This window comes from Tyto alba, unplaced genomic scaffold (assembly GCF_018691265.1).
Source record: "Tyto alba isolate M040663 unplaced genomic scaffold, T.alba_DEE_v4.0 Super-Scaffold_16, whole genome shotgun sequence".
In the NCBI taxonomy this organism is placed as follows: Eukaryota; Metazoa; Chordata; class Aves; order Strigiformes; family Tytonidae; genus Tyto; species Tyto alba.
Genome location: NW_024881278.1, coordinates 14607605 through 14618745, shown reverse-complemented (window position 1 = coordinate 14618745; position 11141 = coordinate 14607605). Strand labels below are relative to the sequence as shown.

The following is an 11141-nucleotide window of genomic DNA, read 5'->3' as shown; positions in this document are numbered from 1 at the left end:
AGTGATTTCCCTTAACTACAGAAGATGACTTAGGAAAGTATCTTCTGTTAAAATAAAAATGAAAACTGTGAGAATTCTTTTCTTTGACTCTTATGTTACAGACCAAAGAATAGAAGACTGAAAGCTGGAAGTGCAATCCTAGTCTGAATATTACCAGTTTTGAAATATGCACCTCAGCAGCTCGGGATTATTTAAAAATAACTCACCTATCACCACAGGATACTAAGGATAACTGCAAATCACACAAATACAGCACATCCCTCCAACCATTTTAAAAGACACTACTTGGTGTCAATGTTCTATTAAAGCAAAGCACACAGGAGATAAAACACTGAAGGACATAAATCAGAATATGTCTGGCACAAATGAAAATGCGCCACCAGACTAAGAACAAAGCTACTTTTACCAATATATCATTCTTGGGCTAGAAACACATTATATTTACATTGTTGTACACCCATAGCTACTTCCTCTATGACTGAACAGAAGCAGCAAACAGACTGATACCTACCATCAATGAGTTCTTCCTTTAATTTTGTTAACTCCTTCCTCATTTCATCTAAAATGTCCTATGGTGTCAGAGCATAAATAATAGATTAGTTGTGCAACATGAACAGATTCGTTTTGCCACCTGTAATTTTCTGCAGAAAGAAATCTGAAATTCTTCCAAACTTTAACCAACCTGTATCCCTTCTGAAATGTATAACCCGCCCTTTAGCTTCCAAGTTAGTCCCCAAAACCTAAAGCACCCCTAAACCAGTCTTACTGCAGTTACAGTGAAGAAAAGACCTTCCACAGAGGTCCTACAAACTGATTCCTGTAGAACTTAGGAGAGAAGGCACATACTGAAGTTAGAATACTGCATTAATGCAATTTCTAAATAAGAAAAAGAGAAAACTTGACACATTCCTTTAAAATAAGAAAGCTTTGCTACAGATGAAATATGATGTGGAATGCAAAAAAAAGTAGCTAACTAAAAACTACAAGGAAAGGAAATCATAATAATAAAAAAAAAAAAGAATAAAAAGGGAGATCAAGTTATGAAGGTATTCCCAAGTCACCAAGTGGAATGTAAGGGGAATAAAGGTACCTGAGCAAAGTGCCATCCCCCAGCTTGCTGCTTTCTCCATCCTTTCATCTAAGTGATGTTAACTGATGATTTGGTGACAATGTTTTTACAAACTGAGTGGAGGGTAGTGTCTGCTTCTGCAGAGGAGACTGTCACCTCACTGCTAAATCTGCCTCTGCAGATTTCAGCTGTTTGGGTTTTTTTCAGGTTTGGGGTTAGCATGCTGTTTGCAACTGAGCGTGTAATTACTCTAGTATACTCTACACTTGTTGAGGCCTTTATGAGCTATTGGTGGAACACATATGAGTGGACACACCTTCCCTGCCTGAAGTCATTCCTGACATAACAGCACGGACCAAAGCTGCAGAGGTAGGTCTCCCAATTCGTTAAGTCTTAGACAAAACTCTAGGACAAATGGCAAGAATCCTTGGAGCAGAAAGCAGAAGCATGGTTAGGAAGGGAAACAGCAACTAAGAGCTTGACACATGCTCAGTAGAAATAGACCGTGAAGTGATTTTGCCTCTAGTGAAAAGAATCTTAACGGAGGCAGTGAGAGTCAGCATGTTGGAAACTTGGGAGCGCTATGCTTTATGGGATGATAGGATACCCATCCTCTGTGCCTTCAACTTTAAAGAACCACAGAGAATTTTTTTTTTTTTTTAAAAAAAAAAGCACCACAAAAAAAAAAAAAAAAAAAACAACACAGAAGGGGGGAAAAAATAGCAGCCAGACTGGTATCAGCAACGTTTCATGAAAACGGTAGCAAGAGTACTGGCAAATCTTCTTGACACGACAAAACAGGAGTACCCCTTGAACTAGATTCTAGAACAACCCACACACACTCCAGAACCACTCAACAGTCCAGAATCTGCTCCAGAACAACCTACTAAGCCAGAAAATTACATAGAACCAACCACAACACTAGAGCCCACTCTGGAACTGATCACTGTGCTGGAACCCAGTCTAGAACTGACTGCTGAGCTGGAACCTGCTCTACAATCAACCATCAACGTGGAACTTGGCTCCAGAACCTCCCTCCTCACTTGGGGATCAGCCTGTTGATCCAAATGCTGCTTGAGGAAGATCCTTCACCTCCAACTCCACAATTCACACCCTTCTAAAAATCACTGCCTTCAACACCACCACCATAGCCCTACAAACAACCACCCTCCCTGAACTCACCAAGTCCAGAACCCACCCACTGTACAACCGACCGTGGCTCTACAAACTCCTGAATGTAGAGCCCCCTGGCAACAGCTAGCACATCACTCCTCTTTTCGAAGACAGGGATCCAACTTTAGCAGAGCCTCGCCTGGAAAAAACGCCGATCACACCCACAATACACTGCTTGGTCATAGTCTCTGCCAGAAAAGTAACTAGCACCACCTCAACGTGGTCCCCAAGAAAAGGAACTTCCACCAGCTCAGCATGGACAAATGTGGCCAAAAAACTCTGCCAAGACCTCAGACATGACCCCCCATACCACACAAATCAGATTGGCACTGAGAAAGCACAGTACTGCTTTTTCCCAAGCTTCACTCAGCAAGCCACCAGCAGACCAGCTACCCCCATCATACCACCCCGCTCTTCAAAACTGGCCCCTACCCCAGGGACACCATACTGAAATGTTGCTCACCCACAGGAATCAGGTTTCCCTGATGCATGTTGACCTCGCAGCTCCTGAAGACCCTAAAGATTACTAGATGTACCACGAAGCACAACAGGGCAAAAATACACAGTAGCATTCTCGCACGTGGACAACTCCAAACACCTTACACAAATCTACTTGGATCAGTATTAGCCCAATGCCTCAGGCAACAACTGCTTGCAAAATGACATCTGCACTGAAAGCATCTACCAATGGCAGCAAAGATGATCATCTTAGGGCCTCCTCAGCAACAGGCGACTTCTCAGCAGTCAGAGGAACAGAAATACCTTACGCTCACTTGTTCCTCTGGGGGCTCCTGTTCTTAGGAAGGTGGAACATCTGCTCAGTCTACAGATCACTAATGCTCTTAAACTGATAGCGCCTGTCTTCATACAAGTCACAACAGACCCCTTGATGAGCCTCTGCTTGCATGGGTTTAGCTGTTTAGCAAGTGTACCTGACAAAGGCCTATTACCTACAGGTAACTGTTACCAAATAATTTCCGAGACATCCCATAACATCTTGTCCTCATCTAACAGCAGGTGGCTACCGCCTTCTTCCCACAAGACTCGCCTCTGCTCTTAGCCAGGATAGCTATACAAAAGGTGGTGAAACTGGATGCTCTTTCACCACCAAACTCATGACCACAGATGCTCACATCTGATATTAAAACATGGTGATACCTGTTCTGCTAGAACTGCTCTGAGCGCTTGTTATTTGCTTGCTTTTTTGTTTGGGTAGAGAGAAGGAAAGGTTTCCCAGGCAAAGCAGTTTCCCAGTTCCATCCATAGTACCAATAGAACCCCATGTGTGCTGCTTAATGCAAAAGCAATAACAAGCACCTGTGAGAAAGTCATGCAGCTGTGTAAGCCTACAGTTACAGCTCCTAAGGATACTGAAACATGTCTGAGGAAAAATAGCAACTAATAATTATTAAATCATTATTTATGTTTGGAACTAGTTAACAGAACAGTTAAAAACTGGTATTGGACAGCTACAAGTCCTTATACCCAAGTTTTTTGTTCAAAGCATTATACACGTACCTGCTTCAATCTGTCATAATCTAGACCTTCTGACTGTACTCCATTGGCACTGGGTTGCCCCGTTGGTGTAGATTTTGGTCTGCAGTACAAAAACACATCCATGAATTACTGGTCACTAATTATTACAGGATACACAGGACTCCCCATCAAACTTGCTAACATTCGTATATCGAAACACAGTAAAGAATCAGAATGAAAAAAACATGTTGGGAGTGGGAGGGTGGGAAAAATCAGGCAGACCCAAAATACCACATAGAATAGAAAGCAACAACCAAGAACATTTTCCACACATTGAAACATTAATTACCATAAGAATAAGCGTTATTAGTTCAAAACAAGAACTTTTCAAGTAGCAGACAGATTTCACTGTCAGTGGTTTCTGATTTTTTCATAAAGGGCATGAAAAGCTGAATGCCTTCAAAATGTCAAATACCTTCCCTTCTCCTTTTTCAACTGCTTACTTAATTCAAAAGAGACTCTCTCTGAGAAACACTCCCACTAACTAATGACTACATGTTGATGCTGTAACTGTATGAATGCAGTGGAATCACCCTGGCAGATTTTCAACATTTGACAGGACATGGCTGAGCAACCTTATCTAACTTCCTTCCAACCTAAATTATTACATCAATTGCTTTCTAAAGCTACTGAAAGCAAACACTCTAACAGCAGCAAGATTTAGAAGATAATACCTGAGAGGAAGTTCTAGTGTTTTGGACTATGTCATGTTCAATGTTGGCTTATGGAATAGTCTCTTAAGACATTAAAAACTTGTATACCAGGATCATCTTGCATTTTTAACACACATTCCAAAAGAAGTGCATTTTCTACCTTCTCGCTTTTCTTTTCCAATCCCCTCTGTTTATACAAGGTGTAACTCAGACTCATGTACTTACTACGCTTCCACGGGGCCTTGCATACCTACAGCTATGAACAGAGACAGAACCTACATGCTGACCACAGGAATACAGAAACAGTTCTCCAAAGCAGGGGAGGATGGATGAGTGGTATGGGACAAAGAGGGAGGAATGTTCTGTTGTTCTCAATTATTTTTACATCTTGGCTAACATTCTCTCTCTGTTACTCTATAAAATGTTAAGCCAAAAAGAAACTGTTGATAAAATTGCTGACAGTTTACATCAAGAGGTTTCCCCAATGTTTAGAATTATCGCAGCATGTGAACATTAAGGGCCGACAGGGTATTAGTAGACTAAACCAGGTCCTGTTTCCTTGTCCTTGTATGTGGCACCACTGAACAAAAAAGCCTGGCCTAAATTCTATGTGTCACTTCAAAATTCTTACATAGGAGGAATTGATTACATAGCATTTTTGGGGATTTATTACCTGAAGGTACAGCTTTATTTATTACAATGGAAGGTTGCCAGGAACAAAAAAGACAAATCAGCAGGAAAGGTACAGTTCTACACTTCATCTTTTCTCAAATACACAGTATAAAAACTATCTTTTTTTCATAGTAGAGCAGAATGTGTGAGGGACACAAGCAGTATATCCATCACTTTAGTTTTACCATTTATGTATTTTTAATTTAGCTAACACAAAAATACCTGTGTTCTCACTCAGAAGAAAAAGAATAGTGAATCTATATATATATATACACACACACATATATCTATATATTCTGTTTGTTTTCACAAAATCAGTACCTTCAGCTTTCATGCATCTTCCCTTACAAGACAGCAGTTCAACCATGAAGAAACTGACTGATTACACTGTCTCTGTTCAGCATAAGCTGAATGAACCTCATACTGGATTGTCTTGACTTTTATAGCCCGACAGGACTATTTTCTTATTTGCTATCTGAAGGAAAACATTCAAAATGTGACTCCTAACAGAAAAGGGCATGCACACCAGTTGTTCTGATACTACAGAAACTTTCTCAGGTTTGTGCCTTCCAGCAGATAGTTCTACCTCTTGTAGGCTCCCAGTGTGAAAAATGTTAAGAAACAACATGGGACACAAGAATTGCCTAGATTTCCTCCCCCTAACCTGTAATAGGGCATTTCTGTGACACTGAAGAGCCTGGCACATTAAAAAAAAAAACAAACCTTCATACACATTCATAGCTACCAACTAATTCTGGTGGCGGGGCATTTTAAATTAGTACACCTGAGCCCATTCATCATTTCAAAAGGCAGTAACAACTCTGGTGTAGGTGTTAGAAATCTCTAGAAAATTTTTTTTTGATGCTTCATGATTATTTATGTGCACTGACAAGTTAGTTATGTCAAGCCTAGTGGCACCCATTTAGGAAAAAACTGCAAGCAGTTAACCACGCAGAACAGAGTCAGCAGAAGGGAATGTATAACTGTTCCTTTGCTGCTGGACTTTGCCTCGATGAAGAAAGGTGCAGGAAATCCTGTGTTGTACCAGTTTGGCTCTTCACTTGGGATCACAATACTCAATTACTACTACTGTTTAGATGTACGTCTACAGCTGTTTAAGTTCCAAGAGAGAAACTGCTAACATCATTTTTTCTTGAAACACACCGAAATGAAATACATGATCAACCAAGCAAGACAGAAGACAAAATATTCAATAACTTGATAGTGGAAGAAGCTGGAAAATAGAATTCACCTTGCAGTCACCAGAAAATCTACAGTGTGCGCTAATGCTATGAAGACAAACCACAGTTTAGGATCTTTTACAAAACTCTTTTGATAGCAACAGCATTTAGTTCATCATGAAAGAATTCCTTGCTCAAAAACATTCATCAAGATGAAATCTTTGGCAATTGCTGCTTCATCACATATCTGATATTTAAAGTGCTGCTTGCACTTTATACCTCAAACTGTGAACACTGACTTATTCCAAGCAGAATAGCATGAGTTTTTCAGACTCTCCATATATAGTTTTTGATCGTTTTCACTGATTATCGCTTTGTTCCCATACACTGTGGCATTACAGCATTTACCCAACATGACTGAATAAAGATTCGGTGTTCTCTCAAATGTAATTCCTGGCAATTGATAACAGGAACCTACTACCTGCCTTAAGGGAAGAACCCAAATAAGAATATACTTTAATATTTTAATAAAATGTCTTATGACTTTAATATTTTAATGAGATGGTTTTAAAGAAGAGCTCTCCACAGACAGACTGCTTTATATGTTTCTTTTGCTTCAGAACTTTAGAGAGACAGCTACCCAATCATACACTACATACTCCTGCTACCTGTCAAAAATCTCAGCAGAAAAGCCTCTTTATGAACTCTACCACTCAGTCTTAAGAATGTATTCCATTTTTGCTTTTCGAAATGCAAGATATTCTTCATTCAAATATGAAAGACCATAATTTGTAAACTAAATAATTTCTAATCTCAGGCAAATCTAGCTGTCTTCCCCCCAGAATTATCCTATTTCTCCTTCTTCAACTTGCTCAGAAAAAAAGATCAATGGTGAATGCAGTTGCCATTAAGGAAATTCACTAACTACTGAAATTTAGCGAATAAAACATCCTGACCATTCGATCTTAAAATGGCTAAAGAGCTCTCCCGTGTGGTTTTTCATAGCATTGCCTAGCAGGACAGTGAGGTAACTCTGATAGTCCCTAAAAAAAACCTTAAATCAAGCATGCAAGATAAAGATTTTATTCATGCCAACATGCAGAATACACCACCCAAGATAAGTAGCTAAAAGGGGAACTTTTCATACAAAAGATTAAGTAGTCACCACAATGAGTACCTTCATGAAAAGCAAAGCTGGAGTTTGACTCAGTAATTCTGAGGGGTTCTATAACATGTTTACCTGTGAAAAGCTCTTAAAACCTGAAGTCTTTCAATATCAGTATTTTATTACTACCACTAGAGTGAAACAGATTCACAACTTTAAAGTACACATGCTAATTCTAACTTGCGAATATGTTCCCAACAGAAACATTAATTTATGTTTAACAAGTCTTTTTTTTTTTTTTTTTTTTTTTCCTCCCTTTCTGATGTTTTAAGTCAGGCAAAATCTATTTGTTATCTTTACTTAATTTGCGAAAAGCAGATGTGAAAACTCACCTGGAAAATTAACTGCTATTCCTGTGTATCTAAACTTACATTTTTGAAAACCTGCTTCTCAAAACACTGCAACTGGTTCACTAATTCCTGGCATATCCAACAGGAATTTGTACCTTTGCAGGTGGCGACTGCCAGAAAACCAGCATTTAATAAGAATTCATAGCTGGTTCTTAAACCATTTCAATCTGCCTTTGACATCTGCTTTCAACCAGTCCAAAAATGGGCTCAACTGGACAAACAAAATGTGAAGAGGAACCTGGTGGTGTGTGTGGTGATTACCAATCCATGTAGAAAAAGTCCAACCCTGCACTGGTCAAAACAGTTATTACAGTCTCAAATCCCAACAGGATGATACCTGTTTAATGTATCATAGAACCTGTTTTCAGAAGCAAGCAGATTTTTCCATGGAGATTCCCGTCTATGAAGGGGAGAAACACTACCTTAACAAGCTATAATAGGTCTTGATTTTGTTCAGTTTTAGCACCTTAAATACCACCGAGTTTCACTAGTTGTGTTCTAAGAGTTCTATCTGACTGTTTCAGAAAATAATAAAAGCACATAGCTTAGGTCTTTTCAAATTGTGCTACATAAAAAACAACAACAAAAAAAGAGCCTGATTTTAAACAGGACACTAGTTATTTTAAAATACTTAGAACATTCAATATGAATAACAATTCCTTCATTGTCTGCCTGTTTGGAAGCTCTGAAAATTTTGCTTACTTGCCAGTTTCTTAGGTATGCTTTGTTTAATCCCATAAATGACTCATATCCTCTCTGTAGAGGTCAGAAGCAGGTTCTCAACCCTTACCAGGTGAAAGATATCCCCTTTTGGCAAACACAGTATTAGTGTTTCAAATAGCAACATCCTTTGACTAACTCAAAGAAAGTTATTTTAACAAGCTGCTTGCTGAGACAGATTTGGCAACTGCAGAAAATTAAGAAAAATGCAAGTATATTCAGGAGAGACTTCTACTAATATCTTTTCTTTCTAGGTCTATGAAACATTCCTCACCCTGGCAGGGTAAACTGTCAACACCGACTCGAAAACGGTACCAGCAGTCTTAAGGTATATGCTATGGCACCTTCCAGCAGGTTATGACAGCACTGGAAAACAATACTGACATTTGATAAATATGGAATTCTTATTTTGAAAGTACTTCTAGAGTATACACCCTGTAAGGATCTCATCAAGCTCAATTCTATTAACATTTTCCATTGGATGACTTAAGACAAAAGCTTGATGAAGAGATCTTCTCAATATAACTGAAGTCTCAAAACTCCTCTGTATTCCTCTATGTCAGAAAACATTTTTAAGTAGACTTCAGTAACCTCTGAATTTCACCAGCTGAAACAAGATCAATGAAATAGGATGCATGAAACAGTGTACAAGCTACGGCTGTAAGGACAGGTAGAAGGGCATCCCAGACTCCCCAAAGGAGTCTAATATGGAGAGTTGCCCTATTTATTAATCCTTTCACTTTCCTTTCTTCAACTGCTTATCCACTGGGTATTTATAGCCACAGGGCCAGGTCAGCAATTATCTGAAATCTGAAATGTTCTTTAGGATTCCTTACACTAATTATTTCTGTGACAAGTTCACCCTCACTGCCACGGATTGATACCTCAATCTGCTTGAAAACAAGAGACCTCGCTTAAAGCAGGTAAGATCTACCGGGAGGTCAGGGGGAAGAAGGCAGGGGGAAGTCAGCAGTATTTTGTTACACCTGACAGAACAGCAGAGAGGACATTACCACCAATGTCACCTGCTTTTTGACAAAAAACAAAGCAAGCGACACAGAATCAGGGCTGCTGACATTTTAAGATCCTGGACTTAGTTATTTCTGAAAGAGACAAGGACACTGATATAGGCTGAGTATGTTTAGTGCTGCATTTTAAAGACCTTGATGGGAACCTCAACCACAAGTCACGCCACTAAGAGAATAATTAGTTTTTCTTCTCTAATCACCAAATCTTGCATAGCTGTTTCCAACAGGCCAGAATTTTAAGGAGAATTCAAGTAAATTTCAAACACAACATTTTCAAGTTTAACATGTTCTTTTGTTTTCTCTCAGGAAATTCAGTTAACTTTGTCAGATTATCACAGGTCAGAACTCTTTAACCTCTGTATGCAGACTATAAAGTAATTCTAAAATGAACCACAGTCCTGTTTAATGTAAATGGCAATTAAATATACTTCAAAAAATAACATAAAAAAATGCTAAAGCAGCTGTTTCACTCTCTTGCATTACTGAAATGCCTACCAAAGTTCCACCTGACAAGTTACCAAATATTGGTTAATGCACTGAAAGATGCATAATATTTTTGTACTACTTTAGGATGAGCTTCCTTGGATTGGTATGAGACAGCTACTGAAAACAGTCATAGAATCAAGTCTTACCAAGATGGCTTACATATCCAGAGATAACCATTTTATGACTGGCACAGAAGGAGAATGGAAAAAACCTGTTCCCTAGATTTACTACTGAATATATGAATCACAGCACTGAATTTGGTTTTCCTTTGCAGATTTCAGAATTTAAAATTTAAAGGAATAGAAAGAATTAAACATTGCTGTAGGTAAACATACACATTAATAACTGAAGTTATACACCAGCAACTGCTAAGGATCTTTTTGGGTTTTACTTTTGAATCTACTGTCAAAAGAATTCACTTACTAGTATTCTGCAAAGCAATCCTTCATTCCTAATTAAAACTGCCAAAAGCAGTTTCACAACAGTAATTTTAAACCCATACATTTTGCTTTTAATACTACTAAGATGGTTTTTGCTATTTTAGTCCAGTATCTTCAGCAGCATAAGCAACAGCAGCAAACATAAGGAAAAGACAGTTAATAAAAAAAGGGAGTACCTGGAGATAACAGGTGACTTGCTTCCATTCACTGTATTTGTTCTTTCCCAAGGCTTTCTTGTTAGTTCTGGAAAAAATAGTGAGAAGATTAAAAACAGACTTTTTCTATTTGTTATGTAATTTACGTGAGGAAACATCAAGTACCTGGCAGCTTAAGTCAGCCATTGTTGGTGTTTGTTTTATTCTTACACTGGATTAATTCTTCCTTATTAAGCTACCTCCTGTTGTATTCATCTTATTTTTAGTCATACTACCATTTCTGTTGTGATAGCATCTTAAAGTCTCACTTTTGTTCTAGACATTGTAAATGCCATTTGATTCTTAATCCAACTGGGAGAAGGTCTTCCTACACTTTACATATCTGAGTTCTTCAGTTCTGAAACATGGAATTGTATAACCAGATAGTCAGCTACAAATATTGGGGGAAGATGTTTTTAAGCTAAAGGAGTTTTCCTTCCACATTTGACACTTTTAAAAAGTTTGATGAGGTTT

The 11141-nt window shown here is 38.5% G+C and overlaps 1 protein-coding gene across 11 annotated transcripts in view; it reads right to left on the bottom strand.

The window, feature by feature from the left end:
* Nucleotides 1-11141, bottom strand: part of ENAH (ENAH actin regulator) — a 99277-nt gene that overhangs the window by 5916 nt on the left and 82220 nt on the right. For 8 of the 11 annotated variants that reach the window (XM_042789585.1, XM_042789590.1, XM_042789593.1 and 5 more), the window contains 3 exons: nt 10650-10716; nt 3761-3839; nt 512-569 (listed from right to left, as the gene is read on the bottom strand). In XM_042789585.1, coding sequence (XP_042645519.1) covers nt 512-569; nt 3761-3839; nt 10650-10716 — 204 coding nt within the window. Of the gene's footprint in view, nt 1-511; nt 570-3760; nt 3840-7821; nt 8200-10649; nt 10717-11141 lie in introns of those variants that run through there. The other 3 variants (XM_042789588.1, XM_042789589.1, XM_042789592.1) reach the window with 3 other exon arrangements.